This window comes from Puma concolor, chromosome B3, assembly GCF_028749965.1.
Source record: "Puma concolor isolate L17-30 chromosome B3, mPumCon1.1.hap2, whole genome shotgun sequence".
Classification (NCBI taxonomy): Eukaryota; Metazoa; Chordata; class Mammalia; order Carnivora; family Felidae; genus Puma; species Puma concolor.
The window spans coordinates 11,856,653-11,877,261 of NC_141672.1; the positions used below are offsets into that span (position 1 = coordinate 11,856,653).

At 39.7% G+C, this 20,609-nt stretch overlaps 1 protein-coding gene across 22 annotated transcripts in view; it reads right to left on the minus strand.

Moving 5' to 3' along the window:
* The window catches only part of UNC79 (unc-79 subunit of NALCN channel complex), a 282,253-nt gene that overhangs the window by 120,181 nt on the left and 141,463 nt on the right, over positions 1–20,609 (minus strand). For 21 of the 22 annotated variants that reach the window (XM_086708939.1, XM_086708942.1, XM_086708934.1 and 18 more), the window contains 8 exons: positions 16,175–16,365; positions 15,481–15,604; positions 13,378–13,518; positions 11,036–11,257; positions 8,693–8,920; positions 4,143–4,284; positions 2,328–2,407; positions 2,095–2,243 (listed from right to left, as the gene is read on the minus strand). In XM_086708939.1, coding sequence (XP_086565065.1) covers positions 2,095–2,243; positions 2,328–2,407; positions 4,143–4,284; positions 8,693–8,920; positions 11,036–11,257; positions 13,378–13,518; positions 15,481–15,604; positions 16,175–16,365 — 1,277 coding nt within the window. The remainder of the gene's footprint in view (positions 1–2,094; positions 2,244–2,327; positions 2,408–4,142; positions 4,285–8,692; positions 8,921–11,035; positions 11,258–13,377; positions 13,519–15,480; positions 15,605–16,174; positions 16,366–20,609) is intronic. The other variant, XM_086708936.1, reaches the window with a different exon arrangement.

Sequence of the window (20,609 nt, forward strand, 5' to 3'; positions counted from 1 at the left end):
AAAAAATGAGCGAAGACAGATAAAGCGTCAAGTCAGTTTTGTCACCAAAACTTTTCTTACCACCTCATTCTCTTACATATAAATGAGGATAATATTTTTCTGACTTCCTTCCTGGAAGACAATAACAGTTACTTTAAGGTTCTCAGGAAGAAAAACTCTATATAAATCCAGGGCAATATTTTATTATTTTTCTCAAAATGCTTCAAAAGTCTCTAAAAATTACCTTATCAGACAATATGCAGAGAGATTTCTGATGTCTGTTAGAACTTCTATTTCAAGTAAGAAATTGAGTAAGTCTTTAGTAGTAATGTTATACTAGATAATACTATGTATAGAGTAACTTAGCACATGTTGACATTTTTCTAGGGGACACTATATTCTTAAGCCATCCAACAACTGATTACTAACTATTCCTTTTTTTTGCCTTTTCTATTTCTAAAGAATCTAGCATTTTTCCCCTTCCCCTCCCCCACGGTCTTCTGTTAAATTTCTCAAGATCCACATATGAGTGCAAACATATGGTATCTTTCTCTGACTGACTTATTTCACTTAGCATAATACCCTCCAGTTCCATCCACATTGCTTGCTATAAATGGCCAGATTTCACTCTTTCTCATTGCCAAGCACTATTCCACAGAGAATAAACTGAGGGCTAATGGGAGGGTAGAGGAGAGGGGAAAGTGGTTGATGAGCATTGAGGAGGGCACTTGTTGGGATGAGCACTGGGTGTTGTATGGAAGCCAATTTGACAATAAGTTATATTTAAAAAATAATAAATAAATAAAGAATCTAGCAAACAAAATTACTATTCCTCATGTTTACATACTTAAAAATCAGACTCAATCAAAGAAATAGAAGTTATACCTATGACAATAAAAACAAAGAATGTTCAGTCCCTATTAGCAGAAGACAGAAAATAAATTAAAGTGAAATGATATTGATCATTATCCATTATTTATTGATTGTTCAGTACTGATATGCCAATTAATTTAAAAAAAAAATTTTTTTTTCAACGTTTATTTATTTTTGGGACAGAGAGAGACAGAGCATGAACGGGGGAGGGGCAGAGAGAGAGGGAGACACAGAATCGGAAACAGGCTCCAGGCTCTGAGCCATCAGCCCAGAGCCCGACGCGGGGCTCGAACTCACGGACCGCGAGATCGTGACCTGGCTGAAGTGGGACGCTTAACCGACTGCGCCACCCAGGCGCCCCTATATGCCAATTAATTTTATTGATACAAAGGAATAGACAAAAATTTATCAGGCAAACATAAGACAGTGCCTACGATATGTTTTTAAAAATTTTTTTACAGTTTATTTATTTATTTTGAGAGAAAAAGAGACAGCACAAGTGAGGAAGGGGCAGAGAGAGAGGGGAAGAGGGAGAAGCCCAAGCAGGCTCAGCACTGTGAGAGCACAGAGCACGACCTGGGGTTAAACCCATGAAACTGTGAGATCATGACCTGAACCAAAACAGAGTCAGATGCTCAACCAACTGAGCCACTCAGGCATTCCTACAATATGTTTTTAAAAGTTAATAAAAATGAACTGATTAAACTCATAAGGTAAGTAAAAATACAAAAACCAGGAGTTTCCTAAACTTGAGCTGTAATCAGAAAATATAATGAATGGAAAAAAATAAGGTTTGTAATAACACTAAAATTTCTTTCTGGAAAAGCACAACAACAACAAAAAAGGCAGAATGAAAATAATGAAAAACATTTGAGGAAAATAAAAGAGGACTTGAATAGAGAAGTCTTATAATTTTTTAAAGGAAATGTTCTTAATTAATCTATACATTTATTTCAAATTTCATCAAAACCCAAATGAAATTTGAAATTTAAAAAATCTAAATAAAGTCTTTTAAGAAAAATAGACATTGGAGAAAAACAAAGATAATTATAAGATTAACGAGACTGCCCTAAAATATAATAAATGATATACTGAAGTTAAAAAAAAAAAAAAAGTCATTCCTATTGGCGATTGGGCTGTCCAGGCTCCCAGAAATGACCCAAATGAGTTGGTAAGACTTGTCCTAACTTTGATTTTCATAGCTAAGGTCTAAAATAGAAACAAACAAACAGGAAGACATACCTTGCAATCAACATATGATCCTGAATGTAGGCTAAAAATTGAGGATGGTCTTTTCTAGCGATGTATAAACACTCTCCATGTAGACAGAGAATCTTCAGGCAATTGAGCATATTAAAAAGAATGTCTGGCTCTTCAAACTTAGCCATTTCCTATGCACAGAACCACATGGTTACTGAGTTACCCTAAATAGCAATGCCACCAAAGCAAACGCTTAAATATCTCAAAAAACATACCTGGAAAATGGTGTATATTAGTCTCAAAGTTACTGGAAGCTGTTGGTAGCAAAACTTTCTCTCAGTGTCATTCTTTATTGCTGTGAAGAAATTATTACACAAAGGTTAGCATACCTCTTCCTTTCCCACCACTCATGACCTGATAAAGACCATAAAACCAAGAGGAGTAGAAATAAATATATACTACATTAAAAGGCATGTTATGTAATGCTTTTATTGCCTTTCCAGGGTAGCATATATCCCTTCTATGATGCAATTTCAGGAAACCTTCTAGATTCAGGGTTCTCAGCTTCCCTTTTCCACTGTAGCCCACCATATATTCAGATGTCCTTGACTCCCTAAAGCCACTCCATCCCAGCCCTATGTTCCTGTGGTCAGAGAGTTTGGCTGCTACCTATAGGGGCCTGGTGTCTGACTAGGTATGCCTTCCTTATTGAAAAGGAGATAAGAAGGTATTAAAGAGAGGTATTCAGGTTGTATTAGCACCTAAGGAGGAATTTATCCCATGGACTCATGCCAAAGGGAATTTTTTTAAATGTTTTATTTATTTTTGAGAGATAAAGAGAGACTGAGCACGAGCAGGGTAGGGGCGGGGGTGGGGGGCGGGGGTGGGGAGACACAGAATCCAAAGCCGGCTCCAGGCTCTGAGCTGTTAGCACAAAGCCTGACATGGGGCTCAAACTCACAAGCAGTGAGATCATGACCTGAGCTGAAGTCAGTTGCTTAACCATCTGAGCCACTTAGGCACCCCTGAATATGCCTAACTTCTTTAAGACACCTAGAGGGGCGCCTAGGTGGCTCAGTCAGTTAAGTGACCCACTTCGGCTCTGGTCATGATCTCACAGTTTGTGAATTCGAGCCCTGCTCTGGGCTCTATGCTGACAGCTCGGAGCCTAGAGCCTGCTTTGGATTCTGCGTGTGTGTCTCTCTCTCCGCCCCTACCCTGCTCATGCTCTCTCTCAAAAATAAACATTAAAAAATATTTTCTTTAAAGAAGTTAGGCATATTGAAGTCAGAACAACTACTCATGATTTTATTTTCCTGTGAGTCTAATACCTTTGCTCCTACAGTGGGGATGGTGGTCTGTGGTACATGAGACATGCTAGAGAAAAGAATTCACAAGTTAGCCAGATGTAAAAACTAATCTAAAATGTTTTCAAATCACTATTCTAAGTTTTGGCAATTACTGGAACCAGAGACAACAGGAGTCAAACTCTCTTAGCATATACACTAAATAGTTCATTAGCAATCTTGCACTTGAATGTTATTTTAATATCTTTCTTTTTTTTTGAGAGAGAGAGAGAGAGAGAGAGAGAAGGAAAGAGGGGCAGAGGGAGACAGAGAGAACTTCAAGCAGGTTATTGGATCATAAGTGAAATCCTTGCTTCCTTTAGGGCCTGGGGCACAGAAGCTGCATGAGCTCAAGTTCCACTGGCTCTCTCCCAAAACCCTCTGCTTTGGCCAAATGCCCTATATGGCTGTTGAGAATGCCAGAACCCTCCTTTCCAGTCGTTCAGCCTTGGATCAGAGCTACCTCTCCAGTGAGAACATGATACGCCATAAGTAGGAAGGTGCTGCTAACGTGACAGGTTTTGTTGATAAGCACGTGCTGCCAGAAAGATGCTCAGTGACCACTGCTCTACTAGGAGCACATCCTGCACCTGCTCACTTCATAATCTGAGGGGAAACGGTTCATTTGCACCAGTCTCCACTAGGGACACCAAGCCTGAACTTGCCCAAGTCGACAGTAATCTAAAAAACCAGGGCTCTGAACGTTAGGCCTGTGCAAACTGGGATATGCCAGAGTTCACCTACCAGCATGCTCTGTGGACTCGGCGCGACTGCCTGGGTTCTCCCCATGCTTGGTTGCTGGATTCTCCTCCTCCTCACCTTCAGGGCCTATAATAAACTCTGGTCTGGAAGAAAGGAGGCTGTCCTCAAGGCTGTCTGTGGGCTCCTGAAACAAATACGACAAGCAGCCAGGTGAGCAGCCTGTTGGGGAGGTAATGAATGGTTTCGCTAAGTTCAATAAAGATCGACTGAGTGCCAGCTGTGTCCCAGCCCTGTACTGAGCCCCAAAGGGCAAATGCACCTGCCTCAGAAGAAATTTGAGTTTCTTTCCATACTAATTAAAGGAGATTTGGGTCAGCTGTTACCAAAACATGTTAATTCCCTTGAAATAAATATGGAAAAATCTCAAAAACATTGCTAAATCGGCCTAGGTCGGCTTTCCCTATGAGGCTGTCTCACTCACCAAGTGATTCCAATCCATGCACATTTTGTTCAGTAATAGGACTTAATTAGCAGGGAATAATAAAGGGCTCATAGCAGTATATTAAGACACAAACACTGGTTGTCCAGAGAAACCAAATTTTTAGGAGCAAGAAATTGCTATAACATGTGAGTTAAAGAGAGTTAGGTATGGCAACCCAAGTGTTCATCAACAGATGAACAGATAGACAAAATGTGTTATATACATACAGTGAAACATTAGTCAGCCTTAAAAAGGAAGGAAGTCTGACACATGCTACAACATGAATGAACTTTTAGGACACTGTGCTAGGTGAAATAAGCTAATCACAAAAAGGACAGTTATCGCATGGTTCTAGATATATGAGGTCTCTACAGTAAGTCAAATTCAGAGATGCAGAAAAATACAATGGTGGTTTCCAGGGACTAGGAGGAAGGGGGACGACAGGGAACTACTGTTTAGGGGATATAGAAGTTCAGTCATGCGAGATGAAAAAGTTCTGGAGATTGGCTGTACAACTATGTGAATATCCTGAACACAATATATTTATAGATAATACATGTCATATATAATATATATGTATAAAACAAGCTACAAATACAGGTGAAATTGGAAAGATTAAGTGAGAGAGAGAGCACTCCTATGGCTGCCACTTAAAACATCCATCTCCAATTATCCTTCTACCAGCCTTCTTCTTTCCTTCAAGTCCCACTTCAAATATCCTCTTTTAAAATCATACTATTTTGGTAACACTTTAACCACTACACATTTTCTCAAGAATTATTTGACAGCCAGCTCAAAGTGAGGAGATCAAGACGGATGAAGTGCTAGGACACCCACAAGAAAATGAGCACAATGGCTGGGAGGGCCCTGAAGAATATCTCTGCCAACTTCACAATTTTGTTAAGGCTGAACCTGTCCCTAGGTCACCCATGAGCAAGGTACTAAATCAAACTATAAAGTGAGTTGCATGAAATTCGATATGGTAAAGAGTTTCCTGCTATTTACTGACTCCTCAACATTCACCCACGTGTCTGGAATCATCCTGCTAGGTGGCAGGGACTGGTGTTGTCCATCTTGCATACTAGCTTAAGCCTCCTGCTAGCCCCCATGTCACATCATCGCCCTTTTATCCCCTGCCTGTCCCAGGAAGAGAACTAAAGAGCGAAGGGGGCTGACATGCACAGTGAAGACCATGCATTCTAGGGCACAGCCCTCTTTTATTGATGGGCATCTCTCCCATAAAACTTTGAGAGAGGAGAACAGAATCCTTTGGGCTCACCTCCAAATTTGTTACTTCCAGCACATGACAAATGTCAAAAGCATCATGCACATGGGAGATTATTTGGATGGCTCAGTTCCTCCACACTTCTGCTTATTCCTCGCTTCCTGGGATGGTGCTGGGAAAATGGACACAGTAGAGACAGCCTGCTGGGGACAGGGTAGGGCTCGGGACATCTGCCTCCATCACCTTCACCCTTTCATTCCCTCCTTGAAAGAGAAGTCTGTACTTCATGCAGCCACACCCTCAGCTGATTCTGTTCTTAAGCACACACTCCTGGAATCCATGGTTACTCCCATCCCCAAGGGCATAGAGGACCCTCTATCTCAAAATCCCCTGGGCACATTCAATCCTTTATTTTTCCTCTTTTCTCTTCATGTGAGCAACTATTCCTTCTTTTCTAAAACTGCCTCCTACCTTGGTTTTGGAGTTCTTGTTCTCCCCTGGCTCTTCCCCTGTGTCTCTGGCACCTTCTCAAATTGTTTCTGGTCATCAGTTCTCCTGTTTTCCCTCTTAACAGTTGGTACTTCCCAGAATGCTAGCGAGGCTCTTTTCTCATTCTATGCAACCCAACACAATATGCTGGCGGCTCCAAACTTTTATCTACTTCTGACCTTCTTCCTAAAACCAGATCCACATACCCGCTGGTCATGACAACCTCACCAGGATATCTGAAGGCATCCCAATCCACCATGTCTGAATGTGCCTGCGTCATGCCCACTCCTGTCAAAAAGATCACTTGTACACCAGTAAAAATCTTCTATAAATGGCAACATTATCAGTTCCCAAGCCAGAAAACATGGGTTTGTCCTCAACATTTGCATACCTCAATGCCAACTAAATCAGCACTGCTGATTCTCTTTCCTAAAAATCCACCAGGCCTGCCCCTTCTCTTATCCCCACCACCATTGCTTTAATTCAGACTTGCCCATTTCCTCCCTGAGTGACCACATTAACCTTCTGACTAGATGCCTGTCCCCAGGGCCCAAATCCTCCAATCCCTCTTCTCCAATGGCAGAATGAATTTCTCAGATTCATCACATTGTATCACCACCCTGATTAAATTCTTCAGCAGTCCCCCATTCACCAAGACAAAATTCAAACTTCTTAGTTTGGCAGGCAGAGCCCTTAATGAATGTGAAAATAAGACCGAGTCCATCTTGCCTGACTCAGCTTTCATTCACTACTTTCCCATTCTGCTCACTGCTCCAGCAACACTGAACTGCTTGCAGTTTCCTGAATGTATCATTCCCTGCTTTTTTCTGTATCATTAAAACAGAGAGTTTTCTGGGTCTCCAAAGTCCTTCTCTCCTACCACCTTCCTTTCATTAACTCCACTCCTTTCAGATATGAACCCAGGAGCTCTCTCCTTCCTACCATACCTCCAGGCTGGATATGCTGACCCTTGTCTGCCCCCACGGTCCCCTTGTTCAGACCTCACCCAGCACACTAATCACTGTGTCTAATGGTTTTTCATTTATTTAAACATCTCCGTGATTAGACTATAAGCTTCTTGATTTTAATTTGTTTTTTTTTTTTTTAATTTTTTTTTTCAACGTTTATTTATTTTTGGGACAGAGAGAGACAGAGCATGAACGGGGGAGGGGCAGAGAGAGAGGGAGACACAGAATCGGAAACAGGCTCCAGGCTCTGAGCCATCAGCCCAGAGCCCAACGCGGGGCTCGAACTCACGGACTGCGAGATCGTGACCTGGCTGAAGTCGGACGCTTAACCGACTGCGCCACCCAGGCGCCCTGGGTTTTTTTTTTTTAAGTTTATTTATTTTTGAGAGAAAGAGAGAGAGAGAGCACAAGAAGGGGAGGGGCAGAGAGAAAAGGACTCTCAGCATTGGAGCCTGATGTGGGGCTTGAACTCATGAACCATGAGATCATGGCCTGAGCTGAAATCAAGAGTCAGACACTTAACTGACTGAGCCACCCAGATGTCCAATTTTAATTTGTTTTCACATCATCTAGAACTGTGACTTTTTTTTTTTTTTTTTTTGGTTAAGTATCCAATGACAATGTTGAAAGACCATACTACAGGGATGTTATTTTGCAACACATAGGACAAATGAGTTCAGTAGGTGGAAAGGTATTTAAAAACTGTAGAAAAAATTTACTGTATGTATGTTACACCTCAAAAAGATTTTTTTAAGAAGTCCCTTTCTACTTAGATAAATATTAGTGGAAAAGAAGAAAAAGAGAAGAAAGTAAACAAAGGCCCGAATAATACAGATCCATCTACCTTTGATGGTGTGAGGGTATTTTGGTGATGTGTGTGTCTTAAATGAAAACTGGCTAAACAGTAAGTAACTAATGTATGGAGTAGCTAATGAATGGCATATGTTAGTTGTTTCCTATTGAAACAGTTTTCTTGGAAAGTAGGAAATGAAGCAAAGTCTTTATCAGTTGTTGATGAAGTCAATGGGTTTTCCAAACCAGGGTTACCTAGGAATTCTCAATACCCATATCCAATCTATGTCCTCGATATTTGATATGTATATTTTATAGTTTTCACTGTTATCTGAACTTTGTAATAAAAGTTATTTCTGGAATACCAGTAATGCTTTGTATTTATGAAAATTGTATGAATGGATGCTCCACAACACTAACTCAAGACTCAAGAATTCTGTATGATATAGCTCCAGCTCATATCCCTTTCCACAAAAATAAGTTGGTGGAAGGAACAGGAAAATTTCTCTTTTACCACAGTCTCACATATAACTCAGCATAGAGCATAATGTAATATTGGAAGAAGACACCATTATACATGCTTCTACAGGCATTATCACTATCAGACAAGGGCAACCTCATTTTTTTAACTTCTTACCACCAGCCGGCTTTCTTCTTTAGGAGCCAGTCTCTCCAAGAGTTCACAAGCAAGCTGATAGCAGAGAATACTAGACTGACATAAGTTACACTCAATTGCCTTTTCTTCCTTCTGGCAGGTGTGGGAGCCCCCCCAGGGAGCTTGGAAGACATTGTTTATAATGGAAATAATGTCCTTTGATAAGCTGTGCTCTAAACCCATCGTAATCCCATCATCTTGTAACTCCATCTGAAAGACATCAAAATAAAGGCCAAAAAAAACCAAAAAACAAAAAAGAAAGAAAGAAAGAAAAAAAGGAAAGAAAGAAAGAAAGAAAGAAAGAAAGAAAGAAAGAGAAAAAAGAAGAAGGAATTTGGTCCTTTTGTCCAATATTCCACTGGCATACTAAATGGGGATAAAATTTACTAACAACAATATTAAGTTATTTAAAGATGATAAGAATTATAGACCATGAATATATATTGCTTTCCATGGATTCTTCTAAAAAGACTCTAAACACAAGACACACAATGGGAATTATTTTTAAAATCACGTAGGACATTTTAAAAAGTTGTTTTTTAAACTTATCACTTTATGAGATTTTACACATTAAAAAAATTGCTGCTCCTCACCTAACATCCAGATCTTGGTTTCTAAATACCATTTATCCATTATCCACTAAGAGGAACCAGGGCTCCTTGGAGAAATGGCTGATTTCAAGGTTGGGGCGAGGAAAACATAAAATGAGCCTGGAACATCTTGTTATGCCAGAAATTGAGGAAGTGTTCAAGGAATGACTGGGATATGTCAATAGAACACAGGAGCCAGTCTAAAGGGACTCCCACTGGTCAAATACAGGACAATATGAACACCAAAATGAATAATCATAGTAACAGATTTTAACTCACTGAATGAAATAAGAATTCATGTGTACATGCAGATAAAAAAACAAATAAATATAGAAATTGGAGAGAAGAGAAACTGTTTCCTCAGTAGAATGTCAGCTAATAAATTAAAAGAAATGATAAAATTAGAAAATTATCATTTGGTAACTATAATAGTAATAATTGATCCAGGCATGAATCAGCCCTGGATGCTAAAATTATTAGGTAAAAGTCTGATGAGAAACAGGAAATCTCAGCCTGCAAGTTACTTGTTAATTACAAAGGGGGAAATAGTGGCTTTGGAGTAGAGAAATTTGGCAGAAATCACCTTCCCAAGTTATCACCATCAGGTAAGGCAACATTATCATGTCACCTGCCTCCTGATATAATGCACTGAAAAGGATATAAAATCACACTAGTAGTCTTACTGCCAAAAAAATGCTTAACCCAAATAGATTCATAAAGAAACATCAGACAAGCTCAAATTGAGGAACATTCTACAAAATAACTGGACTGTACTCTTCAAAAATCAAGAAAATGGAAGATGAACAAAGACTGAAGAACTGCTCTGGATTAACAAAGACTAATGAGACAGGACAAATATTTGCAACGAAGTGATGCTGGGTTGTGTCCTACATCAAAAATATTTCCTTTTCTTTTGCTATAGAGATGTAGTCATTATATCAATTTAAAAAATGATTAGTTTCTATGGGTCAGATAATAGATGATAGTATTATAACAATATTAATTTCCTAATTTTGATTGATTTCCTTATTTTGTACTTGGTTATATAAGAGAATGTCCTTATTTTTTAGGAAATACACTCAGAAGTATTTAAGGGTAAAGGGGCACCATATTTGCAACTCACCCTCAAGTGGTTTATTTTTAAAATTCTACAATTCATACATACATATACAGATTAAGAGCAACAGAAATAAATGTGGTAAGTGTTAACATCTGGAGAATCTGGGGAAGGAGTATTTGGGAATTCTTTGTGCTATCCTTGCAACTTTTCTGCAAGCCTGAAATTATTTCAAACTAAAAAGTTACAAAGAAATGTTCTCCCGACCAGACTTTTAAACTTGTCTTTTAAAATTACCTTCAAAAATCAATTTCTAGAATATATTTAAATCAGCCCATCACTATAGAGTTGTACCTTGCTCTTTCTAACAATAGCATTACTCAGTTCCCCAAATTTGTTCAACAGATCTATGTTCAACAGATCTATGTTCAACAGCATCTAATGATGCTAGAGTGTTTCTAAAATTCATATGCATTCTCACATGTCAACATTATTGCAGATATTCATACAAGTATTTTTCAGACTCTAGGAAATCCCAAAAGGAGTTTGCAAAATGTCTTGAGTGATGTTGCATCATTTCAGCAAGTATGAAGATGTCAAACACATAGCAAGAATCACTATACAATGCTTTCCCTTATTCTTCACCTCTGAACTAAAGGAAGCTCATGCTTCAGCTACCTGCTTCAGGAGAAGATCAAACATGAGGATGAAACAATTTAGATTCATTTCATCATCTTCACAATCAAAGTCAATAGTCCTTCCTCCTGGGTGTCCAAAATTCTTGAAAGGGCTACGAAATGGACTACGCATAGGACTCCGAAATGGACTCTGAAAAGGACTATGAAATGGACTCAGCATATTGTGCTGAACTCGTCGGCCAGGATCAGAGGCAACACTCACCTAGAAGAAAGAACATCAACACACATAAGTGAACTCACAGAGGCTAAAATGGCTTATATAAAATATCTGGAGACTCATGGAAGGTATTTCCAGCTGTCACACTGATTTCCTTCCTTAGTCAATAGCATTAGTACTTTCAAATATTATGGATCTTCTCAAAATATAAAAACAAGAAATAAAATCATCTAAACTTTGTGACTGTCAGGTGAATGAAACATCAGCACCCTGAAGAATGAAGGCAGCTGTCTTTGCCATTATATTGTTCATCCCATCACACATTTCCAATTAAAGTAAATTGTTTGCACCAACCTAAAACCATAACCAGATATTGCAAGATCAGTTTGAGAATCATGAGCACAAAATCTCAGTTTAACATGACTGATTAAAGAAGAATGGCATCTGGATAGTACAATTATCAAACTATTATAGGAAAACAATATATGTCAAATTGTTGTACTGGTTGTACTGATTATTCTCCATTTGCCTACCCAAGCCCCTCACTGCCCTCTTCTGCCCTGCCCTATGCCCAAGGATGCCAAGGATGGAGTCTTTCCCAGCTTTCTTGCAAGCTAGCTTCCAGTTGGGTTCAATCAGTGGGAGATACCAGCAGAAGCCCTGAAGCTGATGGAGAGAGAGGTAGACGTGTATCTCCCACCCTCTGCCTGCTTTGATGCTACATCTCTGGCAATCTCTCCACTACTCTTCCAGCCAGCCCTTCCTTAAAATTTCAGCACTCAATGGGCTCCAGGAACTCTTTTCCTTGTTCCTTCAGCCTTAGGGGTCTAATGGCTTCCTACTGAGCTGTTGCTGATGTCTAGGTGCCTCAACCAACCCTTATTGCTCCCTTAACTTTCCCCATAACTCTATAGGCAAAGTCTCCATGAAAGTCCCTTCATTTGAACCATCTAGGATAAATTCTGTACCAGGACCCTGACTGACATACCTGTATATCACTCTGAAATCATATTTTCTCTCTTAAAGATATAATAACCAGAGAGTTCCTTGAACACAATATTTAAACTAAAGAAAAAGAGTACCCCACCAAGAGTCAGAATATCTGGATATTGACAGTGTTGTCTACGGCAAATCACCTCAACCCAAATCACCCTGAACCTCAGGCTACGTATTTATAAAATGAGGACAATGAGCTCTTCTCCAACTGCCTCACACAGTTCTGTGCTATGGTTCACTGTGAATATATTGCACAGTATAAGGCACCAATTAAGTTATGTAATATTAAAGGTTACAGAAGAAAAGAAACAACATAAAAATGTTTGCCAGCTGGTTCTTATGAGGCAGACAAGAAAAGTAATGATGATTAAAAATCAAAAGAGAGCACTGAATACAAACTATGATCCCATGATTCTGATAGATTTTCTAGTCCCTAGATATCAGGTAGAATGACAGTAAGAAAAAATGGTATGGAGAGGCTGACAAGGGAAAGTTGCGAACAGTCCCTGCCTACCATCACATTGAGAGTGAACCTCTCCAGAACTGATCCTGGTCTAGGAATGTCAGCACACCAACAGAAGCTCTATCATGTCCTCCACAAAAATATTATCAGAAATTCCCAATAATTTTCCTACACCTCGGACTAGACTATGCTGACTTTTCTCATTCACAGAAGTACAAAGGGGCCCCCCAAAATGGGCTCAGTTGGTCCACAGTGACAGCATCACTCACAGTAACCATCAGATGACCACATCTTCTCAAAACATGATAGAACAAAACACCCAAACTCCTCATCCCCAAAGTGAAGCACTGATCTGCCTAACAACTGGTAAAGAATTCTTATTCACCAGGAGACCAAAAGAAACAACAAAAAAAAGAATACCTCAAAGCTACTCTTTTTGCTTTCATCAAGGATGAGAGATAGCTAATAGGCATGTGCAGGAGAAAAACTCAAAGGAAAATGAAAACTCAATAATTTATTGACTGTAGATTATACAGAACATATCTTAGATCAATCTTTTCTATTATTTAATGTGCTTAAAAGATTAACAGAGTGAGATGGGATGAAAAAGCATTTTTAGAGAATTTTACTATGATGCTACTTTTAGACCTGGTATAATTGACAAAATCTTAACAAGTAAGACAAAAACAGTTGTGGCAATAATTACCCTTCGAGCTGCAAGGTTCCCTGCCAGTTCACTGACTCTTGATTTTCTTTGATTTGCCAGTTCTTTAACAGAATTAACTCCATCAGAAAACATACTTATCAATAGTTGAAGTGGAACCATGATGTCTAACTCCGATAATACCTGGGGAAAAAAGGCATATATCCCCCCAAAATATAAACTTTAAAACTCAAAAAAAAAAAACTGCATTTAACATTTTTTCCCAAAGTGAACTACTGAACATAAGGATACTTAGCCTTACGTATATTCTATCAGCACAGCCAACCTCAATTTTTCATAGTAAAAACTGAAAGTTATTATTGGACCTTCTATCTTCCCCACTCCCCACATCCCATAAACTGCCATGTTATTTCTATTAAAACTTCTAAGCATCTCTTGACATTGTCTCCTCTTTTCCATAGCACTGCTAGTGCCTTACTCATCATCTTCCTCCTGGACTAGTGTAACCTGTGTGCGATCTTCCTCCAGTCCATCGTCCCTCTGATCTGACTGCGCCATCTGACCTTGCTTTCTGATACAAGCTCAGGTACCCTCTGCCAAAGTCAAGTGACTTAATCTGTAATGAATTTTTGGAAATAGATGCATCTTTCCTTCAGACAGAATTAATTCATCCCTCTTCTCTGCTTCCTTAAAACTTTGTACATACATTTATTAGAGCAATGATTACTTTTCATTATATTTGACTATTTGATACTGTCTCTCCCGCTGTGAGCTCCCTGAAGAAAGGAAGTGTGAGGACAGGACCATCTCTTATCTCATTTTCATCCCAGTGCCAATTACGATGCCTGGCACAGAGGAACTCTATAAATATTTCCACAATTAATTAATAAATGAGTCGGTTCCAATCACTATACTTTTCACTCTGTTCCCCAAATGTTAGACCAGAGGTTTAAAACCTCCTTCAGTTGCAGAACCCTGTCTTCAAACCAGAACTCTGGGAAAGCCCAGTCCATAAAACATACAGCTGTAATTGCTCTAGCCATGCTGAGGACAGAGGTTTAGAGCCCTTTCTGCTCACCCCTACAGAACTCAGCCTAAAGGGCATGTAACTGAGTAACAACACCTAGCCATCTGTAGAAGGACTGGCTTTCCTAAAATGAGAGATAACCTTGCTGAGATCTGCTTGGGGATGAAATGTTACAATTCTGGGTCCAAAAGGTACTTTTTAAAAAATGGTCCCTTTACTCTTTCTCAGTTGTGAAAAATATTGTTCCTCAGTTTAGAACCCAGAAAGGCATCTTCATGACTTGAAAATTCATCCTTCTGTGATACAGCACCGTATCTGCACCCATAGCGAATCTAAACATTGACTCTGGCCTCCTTTTTTGAAACTAGCCAAACTTTCTGACAGACATTCAACTCAATTTAATGAATTTTTAAGAACATTCATCAAATAAATACAAGGCATGTGCTAGATGTTGAGAGGAAAGGATGAAGGGAGATATGATTTCAAAATGAAAAAAGCCCTGCCTGGTCCCTGCACTCCATGCATTTGCAATCAGGAGAAGAGACAAAAATGAACTAAATATTAGGCTGAATAAAATTTACACAAGGAGCCTGTATGAGTACTGGGGGAAGAAATAGTGAATTCCAAAGAGAAAATGGGGGTGTGAAGAAAACTTCATAGATGAGATCATTTTTGAGTTGGTCTTTAAGGATAAGCTGGAGTTACAAATGCAGACCGGGGAGAAAGGCATTCCAGTAGCTCATGCTACTCCCTAAGGCAGCAGCTCTCAACCTTCCCAAGTAAAGCACCTATTTAATATCAAAAGATTTAAAAGAACCCCACAAGACAGCCTATTATACTTTTAGAATCTATTGATGGAAAAATACATAAGGACCAAAAGCTATTATGAATTCAGTAATAGTATTGCATAAATCTGTATTTTACTAACCATAATGATAGCCACATATATTTGACATATAGTTATTTATCTATGCAATGAGTTATTAGTCTATAGACTACCCTCAGCAAACATGCAAATTTATAGACTCTGCAATAACTCCCCGCTCCTCTACCCAGGGATCTAAAGTTCCCAGGCTAAGAACTATTGCCCCAAATGATTAAAAGTGCCATTTACTCACATGAAGCCACAGTAAAGCTTGTTCCTGCACAGAGGAAGGGTATCCTGTGAACCGACAACTAATAAAGCCAAACATTTCTTCCAATGAAAAAGGTAGAGGACAGAGCTCAATGTCAAACATTTTGCTGGAAAGCAGAGCAACAAAAGTAAATGACCAATGGGCATATATCAGGGTTGAGGTGCATTTTTTAACTGTATCTTATTTGGGGAGCCAAACACTTTAGATTGGGCTGTGTTCCAAATATTATTATCATGTTTCATTTTACTATAATAGTTTATTTCATTAGAATAAAGAATTCATACTGTTGTTAATAACATTAGTGTTTATACTCATATCAGGCTTAACAGAAAGAATTGCATTTCTAAGGAATTAGAGTTGCTCCCCAGCATCTAAAAACATTATCCCCTTGCATTCTCCCCACTTTATTCAAATCATAATTATATTTGAAAATAAACAAACAATATGGTGTATCTATTATTCCACCAGAACCAAATTTTTTCTCAACAATTCCAGGTCATCTTAGCACAGTTTATTGCAACTGCTTCATTTTGCACCTTCAGATTTCTCTATAGGGTTGTTAAAAAGTCAACAAGATTATATAAAATACTTAACACAGTTCCTGGCACACATTGCATGCTCAATAAATGTCAGACATCGTTATAATTGTGGTGGCTTCATTAAACTACTTACCCACCTTAATACTTCCCTGAATTCTTTTAACTGGTTATCTGGGACTTCTGTTCTGATGGCTTCCAGCCACTCGGGCATAATACACTCCCACACAGACTGACTGATCACATTGTAGGGGATCAGGCAGAGGATTCGGTTGAGACCTTCCTTCAACTGAGTCACCGTGCTGCAGGATTTATCCCAGTAACCACCAACCTGATGGCATTTCCACAGCCATAGGGGAAAAGAACAAAATGCACCTGTTAAGGTTATACTCTAAGGACTTCCTAAAGGAGATGGATACAGAGGAAGACCGAAATCCATTACATCTGAATTGCGGGCCAAGTATCTTCCCAGTGAGATATGTAAGAATCTATAAACCATCAGGATACATTAATTACAAAAAAACCCCATACTTACAAATAGGTCTAAATATTAATAACAGACTGGAGTTCAACTATTCTACTGCAGTCCGAATCGCACACATGAATTAAAATTCCAAAGATTTATTCCTAACAGGATGAGCACACAATTGGAGCATTATTATTTCTAAAGTTTCACAAACCCATTACAAATACGTGCAGTTACACCTGTGCTTCAGAGGAATATAGATTTCTACTACTGTACACTTTGCATTTAATATTTTTCAGTATGGAAAATAAAGTGGCAGAGAGTGCTATTCTTCCCTATGCTATATTATGCCACAATTTTTCTCCTAAAAATGTTCTAAGGATGGATGAATTCATTAATTTTAAAAAAAAAAAAAACGTGTTTTCTACTAAGATAGTATATTAATTTTCTAGTGCAAAAAAAATTATATCGAATTAAATTCGGGTTCTGTTTATAATTTCAATGTCATTTATTTATTTTTTAATGTTTATTTTTTTGAAAGAGAGAGAGAGAGACTGAGTGCAAGTGGGGGAGGGGCAGAGAGACAGAGGAGGAGACACAGAATCTGAAGCAGGCTCCAGGCTCTGAGCTGTCAACACAGAGCCCCACACAGGACTCAAACCCATGAACTGTGAGATCGTGACCTGAGCCGAATTCAGACGCTTCACTGCCTAAGCCACCCAGGTGCCCTTATAATTCCAATTTTAGATAAAGACCTTATATTCTTATTATGTATGTCAAAGTAACAACAGCTCAACTGGTCCTGAATCTTTACCATATAATACAAAAATCGTTGGAAACTACCTTATTTTAAATGAATCCAATTTTAAACATTTAATTTTTATTCCTAGAATTCTAAATTATTGAAAACAATTAAATCAATTCTATTTAAAGCTCAACTATCTATTTGGTATCCTATTGCCAAAATCCTAGATGATTGATTAGAAATTTGCAGGAAGTGAAATCTTTAACTGAAGAGAGGGAAGATGGCGGCGTAGGAGGACGCTGGGCTCACCGCGCGTCCTGCTGATCACTTAGATTCCACCTACACCTGCCTAAATAACCCAGAAAACCGCCAGAGGATTAGCAGAACGGAGTCGCCGGAGCCAAGCGCAGACGAGAGGCCCACGGAAGAGGGTAGGAAGGGCGGCGAGGCGGTGCGCGCTCCACGGACTGGCGGGAGGGAGCCGGGGCGGAGGGGCGGCTCGCCGGCCAAGCAGAGCCCCCGAGTCTGGCTTGCAAAAAGCGGAGGGGCCTGACGGACTGTGTTCCGACAGCAAGCGCAACTTAGCGTCTGGGAGGTCGTAAGTTAACAGCTCTGCTCAGAAAGCGGGAAGGCTGGAGGACAAAGGGAAGGAGAGCTGCTGAGCCCCCTGACGACAGAGCTCAGTTTGGTGGGGAACAAAGGCGCTCGCCAGCGCCATCTCCCCTGCCCATCCCCCAGCCAAAATCCCAAAGAGAACCAGTTCCTGCCAGGGAACTTGCTCGCTCCGCGCAAACACCCAACTCTGCGCTTCTGCGGAGCCAAACCTCCGGCAGCGGATCTGACTCCCTCCTGCTGCCACAGGGCCCCTCCTGAAGTGGATCACCTAAGGAGAAGCAAGCTAAGCCTGCCTCTCCTGCCCCTGTGCACCTTGCCTACCCACCCCAGCTAAGACGCCAGATCCCCAGCATCACAAGCCTGGCAGTGTGCAAGTAGCCCAGACAGGCCACCCCACCCCACAGTGAATCCCGCCCCTAGGAGAGGGGAAGAGAAGGCACACACCAGTCTGACTGTGGACACAGCGGTGGGCTGGGGGCAGACACCAGGTCTGACTGCAGCTCCACCCACCAACTCCAGTTATACACCACAGCACAGGGGAAGTGCCCTGCAGGTCCTCACCACGCCAGGGACTATCCAAAATGACCAAACGGAAGAATTCCCCTCAGAAGAATCTCCAGGAAATAACAACAGCTAATGAGCTGATCAAAAAGGATTTAAATAATATAACAGAAAGTGAATTTAGAATAATAGTCATAAAATTAATCGCTGGGCTTGAAAACAGTATAGCTGACAGCAGAGAATCTCTTGCTACAGAGATCAAGGGACTAAGGAACAGTCACGAGGAGCTGAAAAACGCTTTAAACGAAATGCATAACAAAATGGAAACCACCACGGCTCGGATTGAAGAGGCAGAGGAGAGAATAGGTGAACTAGAAGATAAAGTTATGGAAAAAGAGGAAGCTGAGAAAAAGAGAGATAAAAAAATCCAGGAGTATGAGGGGAAAATTAGAGAACTAAGTGATACACTAAAAAGAAATAATATACGCATAATTGGTATCCCAGAGGAGGAAGAGAGAGGGAAAGGTGCTGAAGGGGTACTTGAAGAAATAATAGCTGAGAACTTCCCTGAACTGGGGAAGGAAAAAGGCATTGAAATCCAAGAGGCACAGAGAACTCCCTTCAGACGTAACTTGAATCGATCTTCTGCACGACATATCATAGTGAAACTGGCAAAATACAAGGATAAAGAGAAAATTCTGAAAGCAGCAAGGGTAAACGTGCCCTCACATATAAAGGGAGACCTATAAGACTCGTGACTGATCTCTCTTTTGAAACTTGGCAGGCCAGAAAGAATTGGCACGAGATTTTCAGTGTGCTAGACAGAAAAAATATGCAGCCGAGAATCCTTTATCCAGCAAGTCTGTCATTTAGAATAGAAGGAGAGATAAAGGTCTTCCCAAACAAACAAAAACTGAAGGAATTTGTCACCACTAAACCAGCCCTACAAGAGATCGTAAGGGGGACCCTGTGAGACAAAGTACCAGAGACATCACTACAAGCATAAAACATACAGACATCACAATGACTCTAAACCCATATCTTTCTATAATAACACTGAATGTAAATGGATTAAATGCGCCAACCAAAAGACATAGGGTATCAGAATGGATAAAAAAACAAGACCCATCTATTTGCTGTCTACAAGAGACTCATTTTAGACCTGAGGACACCTTTAGATTGAGAGTGAGGGGATGGAGAACTATTTATCATGCTACTGGAAGCCAAAAGAAAGCTGGAGTAGCCATACTTATATCAGACAAACTAGACTTTAAATTAAAGGCTGTAACAAGAGATGAAGAAGGACATTATATAATAGTGACAGGGTCTATCCATCAGGAAGAGCTAACAATTATAAATGTCTATGCGCCGAATACCGGAGCGCCCAAATATATAAAACAATTACTCATAAACATAAGCAACCTTATTGAGAAGAATGTGGTAATTGCAGGGGACTTTAACACCCCACTTACAGAAATGGATAGATCATCTAGACACACGGTCAATAAAGAAACAAGGGCCCTGAATGAGACATTGGATCAGATGGACTTGACAGATATATTTAGAACTCTGCATCCCAAAGCAACAGAATATACTTTCTTCTCGAGTGCACATGGAACATTCTCCAAGATAGATCATATACTGGGTCACAAAACAGCCCTTCATAAGTTTACAAGAATTGAAATCATACCATGCATACTTTCAGACCACAATGCTATGAAGCTTGAAATCAACCACAGAAAAAAGTCTGGAAAACCTCCAAAAGCATGGAGGTTAAAGAACACCCTACTAATGAATGAGTGGGTCAACCAGGCAATTAGAGAAGAAATTAAAAAATATATGGAAACAAACGAAAATGAAAATACAACAATCCAAATGCTTTGGGACGCAGCGAAGGCAGTCCTGAGAGGAAAATACATTGCAATCCAGGCCTATCTCAAGAAACAAGAAAAATCCCAAATACAAAATCTAACAGCACACCTAAAGGAAATAGAAGCAGAACAGCAAAGGCAGCCCAAACCCAGCAGAAGAAGAGAAATAATAAAGATCAGAGCAGAAATAAACAATATAGAATCTAAAAAAACTGTAGAGCAGATCAACGAAACCAAGAGTTGGTTTTTTGAAAAAATAAACAAAATTGACAAACCTCTAGCCAGGCTTCTCAAAAAGAAAAGGGAGATGACCCAAATAGATAAAATCATGAATGAAAATGGAATTATTACAACCAATCCCTCAGAGACACAAACAA